The 25,191-nt window shown below is 46.9% G+C and overlaps 1 protein-coding gene across 2 annotated transcripts in view; it reads right to left on the reverse strand.

The window, feature by feature from the left end:
* LOC147747793 (flavin-containing monooxygenase 1-like) overlaps positions 1-25,191 on the reverse strand; it is a 534,466-nt gene that overhangs the window by 314,799 nt on the left and 194,476 nt on the right. For both annotated transcript variants that reach the window (XM_086955881.1, XM_086955892.1), the window contains one exon: positions 1,308-1,496. In XM_086955881.1, the coding sequence (XP_086812007.1) occupies positions 1,308-1,496 (189 nt within the window). The remainder of the gene's footprint in view (positions 1-1,307; positions 1,497-25,191) is intronic.

Genomic DNA, 25,191 nt, shown 5'->3' on the forward strand with positions numbered 1-25,191 from the left:
CTTCTGAACTCTAGCATGGGCATATTTGGGGGTGCTGCACCCTTACTTCCTGCTCCAATGGCTCTATGCATCCTACCGCCGTGGCAGGTATGAGAAGCTGTGTTGAGACTTTTTGCTTAGAGATTATACAGGATGTTGCAAGCTGGCGATAAATTAAGTTAATGGGAAGTCACGAGTGTTGGTGAGTGAAAGTGTGACTGATAGTGAGTAGAGAGAACGCGGGAGGTAAAACTGTTGGCAAATGAAAGTGTGATTGATAATGAGGTGAGAAAGGGCGGGCAAAAGTCGGAAAAGTGCACGGTTAACGATGCAACGCTAACAGTCCTAGGATGAATGGGGGTTAACATCAGAGCTGTTTGTGCAGGGATTTATCAATGGAGAAACAGGAATAGCATTTATACATAGATGTGAACGAATATTGCAGAGCTAAGATTAACACCACAACATGAAATGTAACAATAATTAATTGTAAGTAAAAAGTACGAAAGTGCATTAAAAGATAATTTGAAATGTTTTATTGTTATTTTCAGTTACCCCCGAAGAAGGGCTTTGTCAGCCCGAAATGCATTGGGTTTTTAATAAACACTGCCTGGATGAATTTGCATCAATTCGTGTTTTTGTTAGAGGCCTGGAAGGCACACTTAAACATGGGAAACTTTGGAAATGGCAACTATTCCTGCGCGTGGATTGTACTGAGCAACTAAGAGTATAAAGATGATCATTTAACAATTTGGAAAACGTTGATGAACATGAGTAAAATGAGTGAAATTATAAATTGGAGCTAAAGAAGCTTAATTAGCAGTGCAACTGGGACAGGGGCGTATTGTCTCCCCACATATCGAAGTAATCTATGCATCCTACCTTCATCTTTCCTGCCCTCTGAAGCTTTAGCCCCTCTCATCTTCCTCAGTGCTGTATGCCCTCATCCTATATAATACCCTTACTCTCTGACCCCATCCTGCTATTGCCCAATGTCCTTTTTCGCCTTGGACTCTGTCCCTCTATCTTTTCTCCCTTCGATCTACGCCATCTCCTTTCTCTCTGTCCTGGTGCTATCTGTCCCTGCCATTCTGTTCTTCTGCTGTGCTCTTGTGAAGTAACACTCAAAGTGTTACACATAGTGCATGAAATGTCACACAGAAGCACGCTAAAAACATAAAAATAACTCACATGGGCAATTTGAAAACTTGGCAGCTATATCTCGGGGCTTTGGTAGGGCTCTTAATATCTGAATTAGAGGCCATAGAGGAGTCCAGCCATGTTGGCAGATACTATCTTCCTTATGCCTTGTGAAAACCACTTCTCACCTTCAGTTTTATGTGTTTCATAAGGCCAAAGTGTTCTGCGTACAGCTTGAGATACTCTAGGACCTTGGAGTTGTGCAGGTAGTTAGGGAAGTCGTCAGGTATCAGGAAGTCACTGTAGCACATCATTTCCTTGGAGCCGTTTGCCACAAGTGACTTGTAGATGCTGCTTCTTCCTTCTTCAACCTCCTCCTGTGTTAAGCAAAAATGGAAACAGAAAAAGTCAATGAATGTGTCTTAGCCAATCAGCAAGCTGGATTTTGCTCAGACATACTACACATTCCGTCGTTCTGGAATACATGAGCCTGTGACATTTTGCTGTATCCTGTTTCTTGAAAATAATTCAAGCATGTTTTGGGACCAAGACCCATCACATGTTGTCTAATGTGCCCAAAAATATAACATGGAACTAAGGACCTTATCATGAGTTTGCTGGTATTGGAGCTGGGCCTCCACGCTGCCGCCCCACTCCGAGACCGCCAAAGCCATTAAAGACCGCCCGCCAGAGTACAACTTATTTTTACTCTGGTCTTTCTTTGGTGGTCTCACTGTGGTGCCTTGAAAAAGGCACCACAATAAGAGGATCAAAAGCAGTTCCTGCATGGCATTGACTGTCAAGCCCTGCAGGTACTGGAGGTATACACACACAGGGGGGCACAACATGTGCCCTCCTGCATGCACCCCATGGCGCGGTGGCTACAGGGGGTCGCACTTTGCTTCACCAATGCCACACTTTTCATGGCAGTTGCACCATCATGAAAAGTGTGGCGGTGAGGAAACTCCTAATATGCTTGGCAGTGCAGCAGCGGCACCACCAGCAAATTAGGAGCCAAAGCCAGTCTTAATGCGGCGGGCAGACCACCACAGAGGGTTCAGCAGTTCATCAGACCGCAAACTCGTAATAAGGGCCTAAGGACAGAATTGCAAAATCGCATTAAAATTATGTTTATTGGGATCATTTAAACACACCAAAAGGAGTTAGTAATTTGTTGAACAATATATTCAAATCAGTTTAATACAAATTGGATTAAAATGTTGTAGCTCAGAATTTGTAGAAACATTTAGAGAGATTTTGTCTTTCTGGTTAACAAAGGAAACATGTAGCCATAAATTACTCCTTTATGCTGATTCCTATTCATTTAGAAAAATACTTTAGAAAAAGGAAAAGTCTGCTTTTTCCATTTAATTGTTCAAACTGCTGCTGAAAATATCCCTGTGACCCACCTTTCTTCTTGGCTGCTGGAAATATGACGTCATAACAAAACTGTAATAAAGTATTTTAATTGAACGTCTACATCCTTTCTTTAATACACATGGCTTGAGACTTTACAACTCATCTGTAATAAGGAAAAATGCCACTCGCAGTCATCTGGTCCTGCAAGACTGGAGCAAGTCACAAGTTCAGGCCGATCACAATGGAGTGCAAGTCAGATATAGGAACCAGGTTAGTCCAGCTGAAAAAAAGATCTTCTTAAAGTCTGGCGCAAAGAGTCTAGTGCACAGTGGAGGAGAGCGCGACAAGCAGGGAGAGCAACATGGATGGTCGTCGCTGTAGCACAACGAGGGTGCTGGGCATCATGGAAGGGGAATGCATTGTTCCCACCAAGTTGCCCTCCTGCTCTGTCATACACAGACCCTCCTCCTCCTTTAAGTCTATTATCTCCTCTTCAAGGTTGACATCCTCTGGCTTCTCTAGGGTGTATTGCATTCTTTTAACCTCTTCAGAGGCACAGAGGGTTTATCGGCAACCCCATGTGCGAGGAAGGACCACATGGTAAAGACTGTTTTGTGGTAAGGGCCGAAGCTTAGCATGGAAGTGATGCGGCAACCCTGTATGCCAGGAGGGGCTGCTGGGAATAATGTTGCCATGTGGATTGGGTGGGTATTAGAAATGGAATTCCTGGTGGCTGTGGTATGAATGCCTGGCATTGTACACTGGTTAATGTGCATGATCTGACTGGCTCCGGCAATGCCATTGATGTGAGCCCTTACCTCACTTTAACTGCACCCAATGGTCTCTCCCTAATCCGATACCTTCATCACGTCAATTCACCTTATAATTCCCCAACACTCACCTTAGACTTGGCCCCAACAGTACCTATATGCGCCTGAAACCATACTATTACTATCTCATTTAACTTGGTTTTACAATACATAATTTGTGCATGAAATCCGGAGTGCTTCATGCTGCGTTGCCACCCTACTCAGTCTGTGTATAGTGAACATTCCCCTAATTGTACGTTCTCCCTCCCCAGGCATAACAGGACTCTTTCATTAATAGGCATGTACCCCATGTCCTAATGATGATCCACTTTTCCTCGAGCTGGATCGAAATGCCGTCAACACTTTAAAAGCACCTTATACATGTAAAAACTGGTGTTCATAGAAACTGTAAAGGAGTATTCTGCGATTTGTTCTCCCGTTTAGTCATTGTGTACTCCTTGTGTGTAAAAAAACGTTAAGCTGTTCCTGAACCCCTTGTTGGTTCCCTTCCTTCCTGTTTCTGTGTTGCTAAGTAGGACACATGCTTGTGTCCCATTTTATGTATTGTTTTGTTGAAAAATTGTTGTCTATTGCTGATTAAGTAAAAATTACACCTCTGTCCGGCTAGACATGTCCTTCAAATATAGTAACTATTGATTCTATATTTATTGAATACATATTCCCCGTTCTAGGGACCGTTGTTGTTTAAAAGAGTTGAGTGAGGACAGGACACAGCCTATTCAGATGTAAGTGTGAGTTACCTCTCCCCCTACCTGCTCAAGAAGGCTATCCAAATGCAGAGGAGTGCTCAGTCACACCCAGCCCTTCCTGTGTTTGTGGCTATCTAGAGGGAATGCACAAAGTGTAGCTGTCCCCAACCCAGAAGTGTATTGGAGACAGGCTGCCAGGCACTAAGAGCAGTAAGTACAGGGAAATGTCCACTTTCTAAAAGTGAATTTCTAAAACAGTAATGTTACATCCAATCGCCAGGAGAATTTATCATTACCATTCCAACCATATCAAACATGGAAAAGCTACTCCTGTCTGATCAGGAATTACAGTTTAAAAGTATATTTAGGATGCCCTTATGCTGGCCTATGAGAGGGGTAGGCCTCACAGTAGTGAAAAATGAAGTAGGTTGTTTGTCAAAACCAGCACATGCAAAATAAAAAGGTGCATGTCCTACCTTATACTTATATAGCATCCTGCTCTTAGGGTTACTTAGGACCTACCTTAGAGGTGACTTGTATGTAATAAAAGGAGAGTTTAAGGTCTGGCAAGTAGTTTTAAATGCCTGGACTTAGTGACAGTAAACAAGCACTTTAGCACTGTTTAGTAGTGGTAAAATGCTCAGAGTTCTAAGGGCAACAAAAAAAGTTTAGCCAAAAAGAGGAGGAGTAAGGTAAAAAGTTTGGGGTGATCCCTCAGAGAGGGCCATTTTCTAACAGCGGGAGCCCATGAACTGTAAGCAGCGGTGACCCATAGGTCACTAGGAACAACGACAGCTGCAACTGATCCAACCCTGTGGACCGAGTGGGGACACAGTGGGGGCATCACCACCTCAGCAGGATTGAGATCAGGAGCATTGGAAACACCTTCCCCCTCTTTTGGGAGCATTGATACTTACCCCGAAGGAGGAGTGTAGAAACACCTCTCACTGATGTCGCAGTGCGACCACGTAGGCTAAGGAGAGAGCCTGCACTTGCTGAGTTCTGCCGCTAAGTCCACATGCAGCAGACTCACCTGAGAAGGACCAGCGCTGTTGCGAGTTCCAGCAGATGGAGCACCGTCCAAGAACCTGCACTCTTCCTTCACGCCGGAGCAGGTAAGACTTGTTACAGGCCTACTGGCCCTTGGAGACTCGCTACTGTAAGCACTGCGGTGGTTAGACACTTTTGACTGTATTCAAAGAGTCAGAGAGGACTTTCACACACAAGGCAGAGCGCGAAGCGGATGCGCGCAGCGGTGCGCCAGAGTTAAAGCCCGTCTGCGCCCGTCCGCGCCAGACCAGCGCAAGCCGCCACCTCCCTTGCATCTTGAGGCAACACCCCGCCATGGCCATCATCAGGTATACCCGGTCTGAGCTCCTCTCTCTGAATACTTCCCACTCCCTGCCCCATAGTTCTGCCCAACAGCCTCTATCTACTCCATGTCCCAAACATCTTAGCTGTATGTATGGCAATGTACGTTCACTACCGAAAAATGCCCTAGCAGTATGGTCTTTACTTGACCTAGAACAGCCAGATCTTTTCTTCATTACGGAGACATGGCTGAAAGACTCATCCCTCCCTGACCTTGCAACAGCCCTACCCACAGGCTATAGTATCATAAGACTAGATAGGACTGAAAAAAGGGGAGGTGGAACAGCTATAGTATTTAAATCTCATATAAATATTGCCATCATTGACACGCAAATTACAGAGAGAGGTGAATTTCTAGTTTTCTCCCTAAAAGTAAACAATAATGAATCATGGAAAGGAGCACTCGTTTATAGACCACCAGATAGCAAAACTCATTTCACCACTCAGTTATTAGAGATTCTGGCCCCGCATGTCCTTGCCTGCAATAATTTCTTGCTAATAGGTGATTTTAACTATCATATAGAATTAAAACAAAACACGCACTCCATGGAACTCATTGATAGCATCAATTCTCTTGGCATGACGCTACTAGAAACTGGTCCAACACACAAGGCTGGCCATACTCTTGACTTCTTATGTACTAACTCCCAGAATATACAAATGGTGGAACTCTGCCCAGTCCTATGGTCAGACCATATGATAATAAAGTTTAACATTTGTATGAAGACGGTTAAACCTGTTCATACAAAGAAGGCGAAATTAAGCAGGCCTTGGAACAAAATCACTCCTGATTCCTTTGCCAGTGCATTTACACCCTCTCCTGTGACTCCCAACATGAACCCAGACATAGCTGTAATAAATTTGGACATAGCTATCACTAAGGCATTAGACCATATTGCCCCAAAACAACAAACCAAATGTCCTAATACTAGGTCTCCTTGGTTTACTCCTGAGTTGAAACTTGCCAAACAGGCTGCCAGGAGCGCAGAGCGCAAATGGCGTAAAACTAATGACTTTACTGATAAACAAAAGTACAAGTCCGCACATAAAGAATATATGTGCCAGATAGCTGCAGCAAAAAAAAGTTACCTGGGAAATAGAATTGAAAAAGCGGGCAATTCCCATAAAGAGCTTTATTCCATACTAAAAGAATTTACCAACCCTGCTTCCTGTCAACCTCCCACCATTGAGTCCCAGGAGTGGGCTGACAGGCTCTCAAGCTATTTTAAAGAAAAAATAGATATTATACACGAAACCTTTCCTAAAGAAACTGAATTCACTGACGCTAAGGAAAAAAATATCATCACACCCAAACTGCCTGCCGCCAAATTAACATCTCTGCCTATATCCCTCTCAGAATTCAATACCTTTACAGAGGAAGAAGTTAATGATAAACTTAAGAAAATGAAATCAGGTTCCCCAAGTGATCCAGCATCGGCCCAGATCCTTGCAAAAGTTTCATCTGTCATGACAACTCAAATCACAGAAATCTTTAACCTGTCGATCACCCAAGCCATCTTTCCTGCAACATGGAAAAAAGCAACAGTGAAACCCATCCTTAAAAAGAACAATGCAGATCCTAAACTGCCTATTAACTACCGCCCTATTTCCCTTTTACCATTTTTTGGCAAAGTAATGGAGTCCCTAATAAATAATCAACTGACTAAATATCTAGAAGACAACTTGATCTTAGACACCTCCCAATCGGGCTTTAGAGCCTGCCACAGCACTGAGACCGCGCTTCTAGAGGTGGTAGACAACATCCGGCTGGCCCTGGATGCCAAACAATCAGCCATCCTGATCCTATTGGATCTGTCGGCGGCCTTCGACACCATTTCCCATAGCGTTTTGTTGAGACGGCTGGCGGAGATTGGTGTCGGAGGTCGCGCACACAGCTGGATCCAGAGCTATCTTGCCGGAAGACAATCTCAGATTAAGATCGGTCCATTCTCGTCTTCCTTTGTGGAAAATGATAAAGGAGTACCGCAGGGCTCCATATTGAGCCCTACTCTATTTAATGTTTATCTATCCCCACTGGCAAAGGTAATCAAAGCACACGGCTTTGATACGATATCCTATGCTGATGACACTCAGATTCTGATAACCTTAGGCCCCAATCCTGCAGATGCCAAAATCAGATTCCAACAGTGCATGATCGACATTCAAAAATGGATGAACAACAATTATTTAATGCTGAATGCTGCAAAAACAGAGATCATGCTATTTGGCATGGCCAATAAAATCTGGTCCGATGAATGGTGGCCTACGGCCCTTGGCTCCTGCCCGGCCCCCAAAAATACAGTCAGAAATCTGGGAGTCATCATTGATGATAAACTATCCCTGACCCCACACATAAACAAAGTTGTCCATTCAAGTATCGGATTAATGAGAAGTCTTAGAAAATTTTTTAAGTGGCTCCCACTTGCTTCTCGAAAACCGCTCATTCAAGGCCTCATAATCAGTCGTCTTGATTATGGAAATGCGTTACTGGCCGATGTGAACGACAGTGCCCTCACCAAACTCCAGACTCTGCAGAATTCAGCGGCTAGGCTGACTCTAGACCTCCCACCCCGCACACCTTCAGCCCCTTGTCTGAAGGCGCTCCATTGGCTCCCCATAAGAAAACGTATTTCATTCAAAATCTGTTGCCTGGTGCATAAATCCATCAATGGACACGGACCAAAATACCTGCAGCGGAAACTCCAAGGTTACTGTCCCGGGAGAACACTGCGCTCTTCCACTAAACATCTTTTAAAGGTCCCCAAGGTCAGGACCGTGAGAAATGGAGACAGGAGCTTCTCCAAAATAGGCCCCACCACCTGGAACACACTACCACTAACCATCAGACTGGACCCCAACCTTAAAACTTTCCGCAAAAACCTTAAAACATGGCTCTTTAGTCGGTAATGAATCCCCTTTGGGTTCCCTTCTCTCCAGTTGTTTCGCAAGCGCTCTGAGACCTATTGGTGAATTATGCGCTATATAAAAATAAATACATAGACATAGACATAGACACATTGAGATAAGGCCTGCTAGCGAGCTGCACTCTTCCTTCTTGTCAGAGTGGATAAGACTTGTTACGGGCCTACTGGGCCCTTGGAGACTTTCTACCGGAAGCGCTGCAGTGCTAAGACACCTTTGACTGTATTTGATGAGTCAGAGTGGACCCTTGAGATAAGGCCTGATTGCGATTATTCCCTGGATGTGGCCACCAGTGAATGGTGAATAACCTCGATCACATTGAGAGGGACTGGTGGGAATGGAACTTGCCACTGAGACATTAGAGCCCCGACCTCAAGGGGAAAATGTGTTATGGTCTGTGAATGCTGTAATCTTCCTTTGAATGAAGAGAGTTAGAAATAGCATACTTTTTTTCGGTTATAAAACAAAGTATTTGCCTGGACATTGATTTATTGTTGCTGTTGTGTGCTTTTTGAGTTACGAGCCATGCTTACTAATATGTAGCTACATTTCCCCACTGAGTGAGCCTTAGACTGGTCATTTACATCCACCACTTAGTGTCAAATGCAGTAAGGGTGCTTGGCCCTGTTACTCAGGGTCCATATTAGGTCGGGCTCGAGGAAATCAGGAATAAATGGCCTCAACCCCCATGATTTGGCCCAGCTTCCCCGGAGTGTACTGTGGCCCTCTGAAAGGGGATTTGACACAGTCCTGGGTGAAAGCCACAAGTTCAGGCTGAGCACAATGGACCTTGGGTCAGATACGGGACTAAGTGTAGCCATGCTGAAAAAGTTACATTCTAAAATTCTGGTGCGAAGAGTCCAGTTTGCGGTGGAGGAGTCTGCGAGGAGCAGGGAGAAAGTTGCAGATGGTCATTGCTTTAGCGTGAAGGGCTGCATTGCTCCCGCTAAGTTGTCCGCCTCCTCTGCATGCTGCTGCTGCTCAAGGTCTGTCTAGGTAATAATCCTCCCTTTCGTCACTCCCTCCTCCAATAGGTTGTCATCCTCTGGCTCCTCTTGTGTGGACTGCATCCTCTTGACCTCCTCATAGGCACAGAGGGATACTTGAAGTCCTATCCTTGTGGTCTTTCCCATGTACTCAGCCCCCCGAATCTCTGCAGCTCCGGTTGCTGAGGTCATCCACCTTGATCCGCTCCATCTCCAATCTCCATTGTAGCTTGCTGGAGCTTTCTGTTGAAGGTGCATATATTGAATTGTACAAAACTGTGCAGTTGAAACACTACCACCAGCTCTTGCCTTGTTTGTCCTATAAACCCATCAACTCTAACACCTTACTCAGGTTTCTTGCCCCTTCATCATCTTCATCATCATCTTTTGTCATTATCATCCCCATTTTCATAATCTTTTTCCCCTTTCATTTTCACTTTTATTTTATTTTTCCGTTACTCTCCTCCTTACTGGTGTTCCTCTCCACCCAATTCTGTCTTCAACTCTGCCCATTCCCTCTCCTGAAGGGTCACAGCCTCCTGTTAGGTTTACTACTTTTTTGTCAAGTCCTTTTATTTTTTCTGTGCTTTCCTCTTGGGTGTGTGTGACACATTTTTCTTGTTTTGTTGTTGAACCTAGCTTCAGTTTAGTTTTAGCTTTGTACCATGTACCTTTGCTCCAACTCACTGAGCCCCTCCCTAGACACTAAAGTAGGCACTGAAGTCTTTCAAAGTATGTATCCCCTGAACCTATCAAAGAATGCAACTATAAAAGCAGGGTGCTTTGGAGTGTGTGGTTCTGGAAGGCCAAGATTGCTGCTCTTCTAAGCTCCCACCCTACCTCCAGTTCAGCTGCGATACCCTGGGTGCTGATGTGTCTAGTGGGATGACTCGGGGTGCCCAATTACCTGTCGGACCCTTGAGTGATAGGGGGCAATATTGCCCTCAGAGGCCAAGGGCATGGAGCGGCTCCACCGTGGTAGCATCCTCAGCAAGATGGCAGCCTGGGTGCAATGATTGTGCCAGGGTGCACCATCCGGTCATGACAGGTGCTGCAGCACTTCCCAGCTGAGGTGTTGCCAACCTGAAAAGAAGAAGGTGAGAGAGGTTATTGGCCAGGAGGCCTCCAGAGCAGGTGGAGGAGGAAGTGGAGCCGGGGCCCAGTGGCTGAGACAGCTGAGCAAACAGAAGATCCTTCTCGGCCTGGAGGCCTGCAGTGAGGATCTTCAGGGGGTTTGCGCATGGTGTACAGTCCCCCTGTAAAGGCGCACTTCAGGACTTGGCTGTGGGGGGCTGGGGCGGACCCATCAACAGACTCTCATCGACCTAGAGCCTAAACTCAGTGGCCAGAAAGGAGGCCTTTGGGTCGGGGACAGACCTTCATCTGCCTAGACCTGGACTCGATGGCCAGAAAGGAGGCCCTGAAGGAGCCAGTGGGTGCCTTGAGATGTATGAAAGAACCAAACATGCTGTTACCATGCATGCTATTACCACCCAGCCTTTATCACTCAATGCCTGTAGCACGCATTGCCTTTACCACATATACCTTTACAACGGAAATGTAAGTATATATCAAGTAAGCAGAAACACTTTATATATATTTTCCATAGATGGAGCATTTTTTGATTTGCTAATAACTTTGGCCTGTTGACGAATCTCCAGAAAATTTTCCAAAGCAAAAGTTCATCTACCTCAGCCCCTTAAGGTATAAGTTCAGGGTGATCCATTCAGTGAGGGCAGAGAAAAAAGGGGGATCCCAAAACATAAAATCTCCATGCATTTTTGACAGAATTGAAAAAATAGTGTATTCTGATTGGCACAGGGGGTTTTATGTTCTCTAGGGCCATCTCACTCCCACTGGATTTCACTACAGTGAAGCGAGCGCACTGATTGGCTGTAGGCAACATGAGAAAAATGTTGCTGGCAGCCATTAATGAACTTGTGGGCTTAGTCCCCTGCCCTGAAGTTGTAAAAACAAAAAGATTTATAGGGGCAGGGTAGGGATACCCTGACCCTCGCACACCCCATGGGAGGGGCCAAAAGGGCCCCCACAGGGGGGGGAGAAAAACAAACAGCAAAAAATGCTGCCATCCCACAAGACTCTCGTTTAATTGGGGAAAAAATGGCAGTCGGGCTGCTTTGCTAGATTAGACGCCCCTGGGAACCCACCCCCGGGGCCGATGTTTTTTATTATTAGGAGGGGGGCCACAAAGCCTCTTCTTTGAGCAAGTAATTGCTCCAGGCAGCCCACCTCCTGAGGTCGGCTTACAGGCTATGTCCCGGGGGTGGGCAGGGAAACCTGTGTTTGCTCTTGATTAGAAGGAGCAATTTCAAATCCCCTGCAAAGCGAGAGCAAACACAAAGACCGCTCCAAGTTGGCGGAAACTTAGAAAATGCTCTTCCCAGTTAGGAGCTGACTTCAGATCTGTCTCCCTGCCTGCAGAAATATGGGCTGGGAAACAGATTTGAATATTGCTTTGGCCTGCAGGAGCAGCATTTTTAGCTGCTTCTTGCAGGGAATGACTAACGTCGGCTCCTGCTGGTTGCGGTGCACCAACTGGAGATGCAGGTGCCTTGGGGCTCCCCCTGAGTTCCACAACCAGGATGTGGTGGGTGCTCTGAGTGGGCACCAGGGCACCCACCCTTTGTCTTTGTGCCCTTGAAATGTGGTCCCCGGGTCCAAATCCGCTCAGGGAGGGGACCACGTGCCACCCTCCATAGTTGAAAAGCTGCTGAGCCCCGGGTGATGAGGTCCCTGGCCAGAAACGGCCTGGGAAGGGGGGATGCGTACCCTCCTCTATATTTAAATAGGTACTCAGCCCTGGGGATTGGAGTCCGCAGGGCCGAAAACAGCTCAGGGAAGGGAGCTGCATGCTCCCTTCTCTTGTGTACTTTGCTGGACCCGGGTTGATTGAATCCTAGGGGACGGAGTCGGCCCATGGATGGCATCCATATGCACCCCTTCAATATAGTGTCTGGCTTTGGGGGATGGGTACCCAAGGGTCAAAATCTACATAGGGGTTTAATATACTGCCGGGCCCTGGAGGATGGTGACCTAGGTACCAAAATGAGCCCAGAAAGGGGGGCCGCGTTCTCTCCTTAACCTTCAAAATGGTGCTGGATACAGGGGAATGGGGTCCATATTTATCATCATCCAAGCTTGGTTTTCGCACATGTTGCTGTACATTTGCTATGGGATTACACGTTGCATAATTTACATTAACAATCATCCTCATATATCACTCTTTGCCCGTCCGCGGCCGTACAAGGCTGGGCTGGTGTACGTCTCTTGATCTGCTGACACATCCTCGTTCCCTGGAGGGTCACTCATTACCACAAGTAAGAGGACGGGGAAATGAAAATTAACTATGCCTCCCGCCAAGGACTGTTCACTAACTTCTACTATCACCAGTTTCCTCAACACCACCATGAGGGCCATTAATAGTGAGGTCGAATGTGTGGAGGAGCGACTGGGGGCCACAAAGCAGGCACTACACGCAGCTCATTGGCAGAATCAGCAAGCTTATCACAGACTCAACGATTGAGGGGTTCCAATTCACCTACGGATGTTATAACATCCAGTGATCCAGAAGCACCCAACACTAATACTAATCAGCAGCTTCTCGAAAACCGCTCATTCAAGGCCTCATAATCAGTCGTCTTGATTATGGAAATGCGTTACTGGCCGATGTGAACGACAGTGCCCTCACCAAACTCCAGACTCTGCAGAATTCAGCGGCTAGGCTGACTCTAGACCTCCCACCCCGCACACCTTCAGCCCCTTGTCTGAAGGCGCTCCATTGGCTCCCCATAAGAAAACGTATTTCATTCAAAATCTGTTGCCTGGTGCATAAATCCATCAATGGACACGGACCAAAATACCTGCAGCGGAAACTCCAAGGTTACTGTCCCGGGAGAACACTGCGCTCTTCCACTAAACATCTTTTAAAGGTCCCCAAGGTCAGGACCGTGAGAAATGGAGACAGGAGCTTCTCCAAAATAGGCCCCACCACCTGGAACACACTACCACTAACCATCAGACTGGACCCCAACCTTAAAACTTTCCGCAAAAACCTTAAAACATGGCTCTTTAGTCGGTAATGAATCCCCTTTGGGTTCCCTTCTCTCCAGTTGTTTCGCAAGCGCTCTGAGACCTATTGGTGAATTATGCGCTATATAAAAATAAATACATAGACATAGACATAGACACATTGAGATAAGGCCTGCTAGCGAGCTGCACTCTTCCTTCTTGTCAGAGTGGATAAGACTTGTTACGGGCCTACTGGGCCCTTGGAGACTTTCTACCGGAAGCGCTGCAGTGCTAAGACACCTTTGACTGTATTTGATGAGTCAGAGTGGACCCTTGAGATAAGGCCTGATTGCGATTATTCCCTGGATGTGGCCACCAGTGAATGGTGAATAACCTCGATCACATTGAGAGGGACTGGTGGGAATGGAACTTGCCACTGAGACATTAGAGCCCCGACCTCAAGGGGAAAATGTGTTATGGTCTGTGAATGCTGTAATCTTCCTTTGAATGAAGAGAGTTAGAAATAGCATACTTTTTTTCGGTTATAAAACAAAGTATTTGCCTGGACATTGATTTATTGTTGCTGTTGTGTGCTTTTTGAGTTACGAGCCATGCTTACTAATATGTAGCTACATTTCCCCACTGAGTGAGCCTTAGACTGGTCATTTACATCCACCACTTAGTGTCAAATGCAGTAAGGGTGCTTGGCCCTGTTACTCAGGGTCCATATTAGGTCGGGCTCGAGGAAATCAGGAATAAATGGCCTCAACCCCCATGATTTGGCCCAGCTTCCCCGGAGTGTACTGTGGCCCTCTGAAAGGGGATTTGACACAGTCCTGGGTGAAAGCCACAAGTTCAGGCTGAGCACAATGGACCTTGGGTCAGATACGGGACTAAGTGTAGCCATGCTGAAAAAGTTACATTCTAAAATTCTGGTGCGAAGAGTCCAGTTTGCGGTGGAGGAGTCTGCGAGGAGCAGGGAGAAAGTTGCAGATGGTCATTGCTTTAGCGTGAAGGGCTGCATTGCTCCCGCTAAGTTGTCCGCCTCCTCTGCATGCTGCTGCTGCTCAAGGTCTGTCTAGGTAATAATCCTCCCTTTCGTCACTCCCTCCTCCAATAGGTTGTCATCCTCTGGCTCCTCTTGTGTGGACTGCATCCTCTTGACCTCCTCATAGGCACAGAGGGATACTTGAAGTCCTATCCTTGTGGTCTTTCCCATGTACTCAGCCCCCCGAATCTCTGCAGCTCCGGTTGCTGAGGTCATCCACCTTGATCCGCTCCATCTCCAATCTCCATTGTAGCTTGCTGGAGCTTTCTGTTGAAGGTGCATATATTGAATTGTACAAAACTGTGCAGTTGAAACACTACCACCAGCTCTTGCCTTGTTTGTCCTATAAACCCATCAACTCTAACACCTTACTCAGGTTTCTTGCCCCTTCATCATCTTCATCATCATCTTTTGTCATTATCATCCCCATTTTCATAATCTTTTTCCCCTTTCATTTTCACTTTTATTTTATTTTTCCGTTACTCTCCTCCTTACTGGTGTTCCTCTCCACCCAATTCTGTCTTCAACTCTGCCCATTCCCTCTCCTGAAGGGTCACAGCCTCCTGTTAGGTTTACTACTTTTTTGTCAAGTCCTTTTATTTTTTCTGTGCTTTCCTCTTGGGTGTGTGTGACACATTTTTCTTGTTTTGTTGTTGAACCTAGCTTCAGTTTAGTTTTAGCTTTGTACCATGTACCTTTGCTCCAACTCACTGAGCCCCTCCCTAGACACTAAAGTAGGCACTGAAGTCTTTCAAAGTATGTATCCCCTGAACCTATCAAAGAATGCAACTATAAAAGCAGGGTGCTTTGGAGTGTGTGGTTCTGGAAGGCCAAGATTGCTGCTCTTCTAAGCTCCCACCCTACCTCCAGTTCAGCTGCGATACCCTGGGTGCTGATGTGTCTAGTGGGATGACTCGGGGTGCCCAATTACCTGTCGGACCCTTGAGTGATAGGGGGCAATATTGCCCTCAGAGGCCAAGGGCATGGAGCGGCTCCACCGTGGTAGCATCCTCAGCAAGATGGCAGCCTGGGTGCAATGATTGTGCCAGGGTGCACCATCCGGTCATGACAGGTGCTGCAGCACTTCCCAGCTGAGGTGTTGCCAACCTGAAAAGAAGAAGGTGAGAGAGGTTATTGGCCAGGAGGCCTCCAGAGCAGGTGGAGGAGGAAGTGGAGCCGGGGCCCAGTGGCTGAGACAGCTGAGCAAACAGAAGATCCTTCTCGGCCTGGAGGCCTGCAGTGAGGATCTTCAGGGGGTTTGCGCATGGTGTACAGTCCCCCTGTAAAGGCGCACTTCAGGACTTGGCTGTGGGGGGCTGGGGCGGACCCATCAACAGACTCTCATCGACCTAGAGCCTAAACTCAGTGGCCAGAAAGGAGGCCTTTGGGTCGGGGACAGACCTTCATCTGCCTAGACCTGGACTCGATGGCCAGAAAGGAGGCCCTGAAGGAGCCAGTGGGTGCCTTGAGATGTATGAAAGAACCAAACATGCTGTTACCATGCATGCTATTACCACCCAGCCTTTATCACTCAATGCCTGTAGCACGCATTGCCTTTACCACATATACCTTTACAACGGAAATGTAAGTATATATCAAGTAAGCAGAAACACTTTATATATATTTTCCATAGATGGAGCATTTTTTGATTTGCTAATAACTTTGGCCTGTTGACGAATCTCCAGAAAATTTTCCAAAGCAAAAGTTCATCTACCTCAGCCCCTTAAGGTATAAGTTCAGGGTGATCCATTCAGTGAGGGCAGAGAAAAAAGGGGGATCCCAAAACATAAAATCTCCATGCATTTTTGACAGAATTGAAAAAATAGTGTATTCTGATTGGCACAGGGGGTTTTATGTTCTCTAGGGCCATCTCACTCCCACTGGATTTCACTACAGTGAAGCGAGCGCACTGATTGGCTGTAGGCAACATGAGAAAAATGTTGCTGGCAGCCATTAATGAACTTGTGGGCTTAGTCCCCTGCCCTGAAGTTGTAAAAACAAAAAGATTTATAGGGGCAGGGTAGGGATACCCTGACCCTCGCACACCCCATGGGAGGGGCCAAAAGGGCCCCCACAGGGGGGGGAGAAAAACAAACAGCAAAAAATGCTGCCATCCCACAAGACTCTCGTTTAATTGGGGAAAAAATGGCAGTCGGGCTGCTTTGCTAGATTAGACGCCCCTGGGAACCCACCCCCGGGGCCGATGTTTTTTATTATTAGGAGGGGGGCCACAAAGCCTCTTCTTTGAGCAAGTAATTGCTCCAGGCAGCCCACCTCCTGAGGTCGGCTTACAGGCTATGTCCCGGGGGTGGGCAGGGAAACCTGTGTTTGCTCTTGATTAGAAGGAGCAATTTCAAATCCCCTGCAAAGCGAGAGCAAACACAAAGACCGCTCCAAGTTGGCGGAAACTTAGAAAATGCTCTTCCCAGTTAGGAGCTGACTTCAGATCTGTCTCCCTGCCTGCAGAAATATGGGCTGGGAAACAGATTTGAATATTGCTTTGGCCTGCAGGAGCAGCATTTTTAGCTGCTTCTTGCAGGGAATGACTAACGTCGGCTCCTGCTGGTTGCGGTGCACCAACTGGAGATGCAGGTGCCTTGGGGCTCCCCCTGAGTTCCACAACCAGGATGTGGTGGGTGCTCTGAGTGGGCACCAGGGCACCCACCCTTTGTCTTTGTGCCCTTGAAATGTGGTCCCCGGGTCCAAATCCGCTCAGGGAGGGGACCACGTGCCACCCTCCATAGTTGAAAAGCTGCTGAGCCCCGGGTGATGAGGTCCCTGGCCAGAAACGGCCTGGGAAGGGGGGATGCGTACCCTCCTCTATATTTAAATAGGTACTCAGCCCTGGGGATTGGAGTCCGCAGGGCCGAAAACAGCTCAGGGAAGGGAGCTGCATGCTCCCTTCTCTTGTGTACTTTGCTGGACCCGGGTTGATTGAATCCTAGGGGACGGAGTCGGCCCATGGATGGCATCCATATGCACCCCTTCAATATAGTGTCTGGCTTTGGGGGATGGGTACCCAAGGGTCAAAATCTACATAGGGGTTTAATATACTGCCGGGCCCTGGAGGATGGTGACCTAGGTACCAAAATGAGCCCAGAAAGGGGGGCCGCGTTCTCTCCTTAACCTTCAAAATGGTGCTGGATACAGGGGAATGGGGTCCATATTTATCATCATCCAAGCTTGGTTTTCGCACATGTTGCTGTACATTTGCTATGGGATTACACGTTGCATAATTTACATTAACAATCATCCTCATATATCACTCTTTGCCCGTCCGCGGCCGTACAAGGCTGGGCTGGTGTACGTCTCTTGATCTGCTGACACATCCTCGTTCCCTGGAGGGTCACTCATTACCACAAGTAAGAGGACGGGGAAATGAAAATTAACTATGCCTCCCGCCAAGGACTGTTCACTAACTTCTACTATCACCAGTTTCCTCAACACCACCATGAGGGCCATTAATAGTGAGGTCGAATGTGTGGAGGAGCGACTGGGGGCCACAAAGCAGGCACTACACGCAGCTCATTGGCAGAATCAGCAAGCTTATCACAGACTCAACGATTGAGGGGTTCCAATTCACCTACGGATGTTATAACATCCAGTGATCCAGAAGCACCCAACACTAATACTAATCAGCAAGGTTGCTCCCTCAGCATCTCATGCCCCCCTCCCAAAAAGGCAAAGGCATGCAGTAAATCAAAGAGATTGGTATTGCCACCTGCCACACAGAAAAAAAACGGTGGCACCCCTGCAAAGAAGAGTGTAAGGGCTCCTGACCTGGAAGTCGATTTAGCATTGATATGTCATTGAACATTTTGATCATCTCTAGTCTCTCTAGTTTAATCACTGGCTCCAACAACGCAACATCGCAACAGACTTTGACTCTTTATCTCTGCGTTGCACTACTTTGCTCCCCCCAGAGACTAGCTCCTCTTGATATGGACTCGGCTCCTGGTCGTTGCCCTGTTACTAACACTAACCCTTTACCTCACACTCCTCTATCACAAACATGCACAGCAGCTGATAGGTTGGAGGTCATTCGACAGTTTTAAATGGGGTTTTAAATGTGGTAAATGATGCCGGAGCCCTTAAACCAGTTGTCAACTGCCATGTTTAGTCAAGGAAAAGTCATGATAGAATTCTCCACCTCCCACCGGAAGCAACTCCGCTGGTAATAGCTCTTAAGAATGTATCATCTTTGTCACCCAACAAGGGGGAAGACTTGCTGCAGTTAAGGAATAAAAGTGTACACTGGCTAACAAAAGCCATAGACTGGGGGAATAGTGAAGACTTATTCCAGAACATAAATAATGTTGAACGAGTTTCATGGGTGGGCACACAACCTAAACCGGGTTCAGGCGACTATGTTGTTGTCAATTTTAAAAATTGGTCATTGGTGCTCTTCCTTCTGGTCAAGCTCTCCTGGAATAGCAACACCTGTGGCCCTATTGTGGTGGTACCCTTTGGATATTTTTATAAGCCAAGCTTAGTCATAAAGCTGAAGTCACATCATATAACTTGTAACGCTTTGTACAATTTTGCCATTCCAACCTTTAATCGTTTTTCCACTCTTGATCATATGGATTGACTGCATTATAGGGCGCAGAGAACTGCTTTGACTATTTATTGTGACTAAGACAAGATAAATAGTCATACCTGCGGGTTTGTCAAACCAGTGCTTAATAATCTGGGCCATGCAGGTAGCCCTGTCCTTTCTGATTCAGCTAGGATAGCATTGGTGGAATCTGATAATATTTCACTAGCCGAGCAGGCCCAATATTTACTGACTCCTTATATAGATCAGAATTCCCATGGCAACTGTGAGGTAATTGCTCATACAAGCAACGAGGGAGCACCTCTCAGTCATAATAGTACAATTGTTTAAGGCAGCCTATTTTGGAATATTGCTGGCATGTCAAACAAGCGGAAACCTGGGGCTATGGTGGTGCGCGACCAAGATGGCCGCACACCAGTGAGATTCATGCCATCCGGGCACAAAACTATATATCATGCACATCCTTCGTTGCAATTTCTATGTTTTAGTTGCAGGAATTGGGGCCTGTATGCCCAAAAGACTGCGAATGGCTGCTTTTCTGTAATTAATTACACCATGAGAAGCTGTGAATGCGTTGAAACTGGTGTAGCAGCAGCAGTTACAAGGCGCCATGGATGAGGCGCCGGCATGCTTTCTACACCAGAAACCGTGGCTTCCCCCTGACGTAAAGGCCGCCCAAACAGATCGCCATTGTATCTCCTCATGTCGGCAGGAAGGGAACTTGTATCCTAGGAACGCGGAGGCAACATCACTGCATCGGCTGCGAGGGTGAGGAGACTGGCAGGGGGCCCTGATGGAGCACTCGGGGTGGAGGGTCGGGCCCGCTCACGGGAACGACATGCCTCTCCCCGAGGTGGACCTCTTGCTTTGCCGTGGATGGAGGGAGGCTGTGGACTGGACATAGCGAGAGGACTAATCAGAGGCCACGTGTCCTGGCCCGTACTAACACACATTATACATCATTTGCCTGCTGGCCCGGGAGACGGAGCGGGCCAAGTTAATTTGCTGACCTCGTAGCGGGGTTAGGGTGGAATACGTGAGCCCCCCCTCGATATAGCATAACGATGCTGGCCAAAAACCTGTCCCCCTAAGATTGAAGGTAGAGACATTGGCTTTCAGGACGAGTAGGAGGCCTGGTCCCCGCAGCCGCTATCCATGTCAGGACAGTGCAATTGACTGGACCACACGTGGAGGCCGCATCACCTCGATGCACGTAACTCACAACTGCCCCGCGTCTTAACAACTACGGACATCTGCTTTTGAATAGAACTGACCAGTAAGCAACCCAAGTTGAACGTCCCTCTGAGGTGGTGGTACTGGGTTATCCTCTTGATTCTCCATTTCACCAGATCTTCCTACCACCCATATAGTGCAAGAGTGAAGATCTCCCTTCTAGGTCAAGATTGGCAGGACTGATGGGAAACAAACCAAGATCCCATTTGAGACGAAAAAAATGTCCCGGACCCAAATGGACAATCACCCGGAGTCTGAGACTCCCGAAAGTCAAGATGAGGACTGGAAAGCAATATTATTAACTATAAAAAGTAGCCTCACATCAATTGAGGCAAAAATGGATGACATGAACTCTTGTTTCGACGCTATAATGCACAAAATAGAAAAACATGAAGACAGGATTACAGAGGCAGAAAATAGAATATCTGAGCTGGAGGATGGTGCCTCGAGCAGTAAAGAGCAGATATTACAGATGGACCGATTACTGAAACTCATTGCAGCTGAAAACGAAGATTTAGAGGCACGTTGCTGGTGGAACAATGTGCGTGTACTTGGCATTTTAGAGACAATCAACACTGGTCGCATAGAAGACTTCATTGATAAGCTAATTCGTGACCTGTTCCTAACAGATGCATTTTCCCAGCACCTCGTTGATGAGAAAGCGCATAGACCCCTGAGTGCGTGCCCCCTTCCAGAGACACCGGCATGCCTTGAAATAGTCAGATTCCACAACTACCGTGACAAGGATACGTTGTTACGCCTGGAACAGGAAAAGAAAGTAGTAGAATATGAGAACCCCGCCCTTGCGTTCTACCCTGACTTTACCCAAAATGTGCAAGAAGCGAGAAGAAAATTCACCATCATGAAAAAGAAGATGCAAACATTGAGCATACCCTATGTCAGGAAATATCCGGCACAACTCTGAGTCACACATCAAGGGGAGCAGTATGTTTTCCACAACCCTCAACAGGTTGATGACTTTCTAAAAAGGATCTCGCAAGCATCATCCGTGGCGGTCTCAGCCAGATCCCGATTCAGATAAACATCTCTACTATCAAAGCTGGACTAAATATGGTATAATATGTTATTAGTCCGATTGGGGCAGGGAGAGATTATCTAGCCTGGGTCACCACCATTTGTAATTTTGTAAAAAGATAGGGGTCAGGTGAGCCAGATGAACCCATAGATATACTACCCAGAAAGAAATGTTAAAGTTCTGAAAACCGCTGGTTGGTGCTAACTAGATTGGCAACAATCCCTGCTGCTAGCCTTCAAACCAATATAGACAAAAGACTACTGTAGCCCTGATACCCCTTTCTCCCCCTCAGCACTTGGCCAACTACTGCATGACTACGGTCAGGCAGGGCGTCAAGGGTTGACGGCGACACATAGGCCCCCTAGCTTTACACACACTGGCGATCCACCTTTATACCTCTATTTAAGTTATAATCACATAGTTACGGATGTATGCAAATATGCTGTATGTGCTGATGTGTTTCACAGCAGAAGGTATGTTGTTGTGGGAGTGTATGCCCGACAAGTTAGGGAAGTTGGAGTGGGTGGAGGTAGGGGGAGTTGCCTAGCACAGTATCAACTGTTCATCGATAAACGCCATAACCCGATTCATGTCCACTGCTCAAATATTCAAGCAATAATAATTAGTCCCATGGTCTCCATTTGCTTGAACGCTCACAGATTCCATGATGCAGGCTAAACTTCATTGCATAACATGAAATGTCCCGGGGTTAAATAACCAGCGCAAAAAGCGACATGTGTTTTATTACCCAGAAAGGCACCAAGTGCAGATTGCAATACTGCAAGAAACTCATTTAGATCTGACTACTGGCTCCAGCTTTGCTGCTAGGTTGGCATCACATTGGTGCTTTTCATTCTACTCCACATACTCCAGGGGTGTAGCTATTCTTATTAAAAGAAATACGCCATTTGTATTAGGCGGCACAGCAATAGGCCCCCAAGGTCGATATTCTCTAATGTGGGGATGTCTGGCATCAGAAGATCAGAAGAAGTTATCATTGCGAATTGCTATGGCCCCAACGTAGATGACCCTCTTTTCTTCCCCACCCTGTGGGGCAAAATACTTTCTGTGGGCTCCACCTATCTACGCTGGGGAGGGGATTCTAACACAACAATGTCCCCCGCAAAGGATAGGTCCTACTCAGCCATGCAACATTACACCAACATGCCAAAGCATTTAGCAGGAATAATAACTGACAACTATCTCCTAAATGCATGGCGATACTTGCATCCCCTGGCCAGAGAAGGCACACACTACTCTGCGGTACACTCCTCATGGTCCAGGCTAGAACTATTGGTTTGTGTCTACAGGCATGGGAAGCTGGGTGGACACTGTGACACATTTAGCAAGGACATATTCAGGCCACACCCAGGGGAAGATGGTACTATCGCCTCCCTTAAGTCAACTTCCCTACGCAAGGTGGAGGCTAAACCCATTGCTTCTACTAGACACTGTTTTTAAAGCTGAAATTGAGCAGGAGATCCAAGATTTTTTCAAATGCAACACAGACTCCGTACCCAGTCTTACCACCGTATGGGAGGCATTCAAATTCACTATCAGGGTGTCATGTAGAGCTAAAGGTGGGGGGATCTTAAAAGATATTCATAACCATCTCAGTCGATTAGAGGCAGATATTAAAATACAGGATCAAGAGCTCTGTGACATAACAGACGAAGGCTCCGTAAGAACCAAGTTACGAGACACATTTACAGAATATAATGAAACAGCTGACCGGGAAAGTAAATTCTGTAGTAAATATCATGTAGCACGTAAATAGCGGGAGTGAGACCACCCAGGGACAGTAATTGCAGGCCTTGTCTTACAACCTAAATTCTCCAATTATGTTGCAGAAATCCAGGACCCGGAGGGTGAGACATGCAGGAACCTCTCTAGTCAGCTACACACCTTCCAACATATTACAAAACCTTATATACAACACATAGACAACAACCACTGGATCTCTCAGCATACTTTGAAGACACCGCTTTGGCCTGGTTGGGAGATTCCCAAAGGTAATTCTTGAGAGCAGAACTGGAGGTGGATGAGATCACCGCAGCAATCATGCAAATGAAATCAGGTCTCACGCCGGGATCTTATGGACTGCCAATTGAAACATATTTGACACAGCTTGTTCCCATTTTAAAAGCAGTTTGCTATGAGGCAAAAGAGGAGGGACGACTCCCGACCACGATGAGAAAGGGTATGATTACTACCCTATTGAAATCAGGCAAATCTCTCATTCAATGTGAATCTTACCGCCCACTCTCATTGATTAATTGTGATACAAAATCCTTGCTAAGGTCCTATTCAACAGATTGAACCTGTTAATGGACAGATTGGTACTGCCAGACCAGTCCGGGTTTATCCCAGTCAGAGCAACGTCCCACAGTCTTAGGACCCTCTTTGCAGTCCTGCAAGATATTGGCCCTGACAGCGCCGCAGTGGCGCTGTTCCTCGAAGCCGATTAGGCATTTGATTTGGTTGAATGGGATTATCTCTAAGGGACTTTGAATTATTGTACTGCCAACTCACTACCACTGTCCTTCTCAATGGGGCGCGTCCCCCCCTTTATCATCGCTAGCGGCACATGCCAGGGCTGTCCCCTATCCCCCATATTATTTGTTTTAGCTATAGAACCGCTAGCTGCTAAAAGAAGGCAACACCACAAGGAACGCGCACTGGTGTACCCGTCCAGGCAACTTTTGATTTCGCTTTACGCAGGCGACATCACACTCTATCTCAGGGATCCACAGGATAATATAAACCCACTGTAGCGGGAAATAACAAAATTTGGCGAATATTCAGGCATAAATATTAACTTGACCAAATCAGCCCTTTTTCCGCTGACTGGTGCGACTAAGCACCATATGCACTGGACTACCCATTGACATAGAGTAGTGGGGGGTAAAATACCTAGGGGTCAAAGTCACTTGGGACAGGGATGAATTAATGCACTCCAATTACAGAGTTACACTGGAAACAGTTACAGAATAAATAACTCAGTGGATAGCCATGCCCCTGTCCATGGCCGGGCGGTTCTCCCTGGAAAAAATGATATTGCTGCCTAAGTTACTCTGTTTGGTGTGGGGTGGTAAACAAGCTAGGTTTCGATGGGATACCTTGATGCAACCCTTTTCACAGGGCGGTTATGAGGTACCGGAATTCAAACTTTATTATCACTGTGCACAAGCCCAATATGCTGCATACTGGTTCCACCTGCCCCCGTTTATGCCACACTTGGTGGTTGAGATGGGCTACATGGCCCCTGCCCCCCTCTCTGGCTTCCTATTAATCCCCACTAAGACTCGAGATCAAGATCCCACCACAGTTGCATGCACCAATTCAGCTTGGAGGAAGATTGCCACCAAACTGGGCAAACCAATGCTATACTCTCCCAAATTGCCACTGATTTATCATCCAGAGCTCCAGATCACTTATGAACGACAATGCCGGTCAATGCTGGAAAAAGTCCAGATAAATAGATGGGGGAACCTTTATACAGAGGGCAATTCAGGTCCAGGGAGCAATTCTTTGGTACAATCACACCTACTACCATGGACTTATTCTTGTTTATTCGTCTTGAACTAAGTGTAAAAGGGGTTTCCGCATGAACGCCCCAGTCCCCCACCGCTTCATGCACTCGTACAAGACGGGCTTCCCCAACATGTCACCTCACTCATCTATCATCATACACAAAAAGCAGCTAAGCCACGCGCGCTGACAGCCCACTTGGATTGGGAGACAGATTTGGGGGCACAGCTGACAGATAAACAATGGGAGTTCTGTTGCAGGCAGACAGAGGCTCTCACAGCAAATAGCATGCTGCAACTGATCCATTATAAATTTTGCATAGATTATACAATACCCCAGTCAAATTTCGCAAATTCAAGCTCAGGGAAGACGACAAATGTGGAGGGAGCTGGCTTCCTCCACCTGGCCTGGCAGTGCCCAGCAATTTTTGACCATCGGCAACAGGTATTTGTAGGAATGGCACAGATGATTGGCATGACA

Source organism: Lissotriton vulgaris, chromosome 1_1 (genome assembly GCF_964263255.1).
Source record: "Lissotriton vulgaris chromosome 1_1, aLisVul1.2, whole genome shotgun sequence".
Classification (NCBI taxonomy): Eukaryota; Metazoa; Chordata; class Amphibia; order Caudata; family Salamandridae; genus Lissotriton; species Lissotriton vulgaris.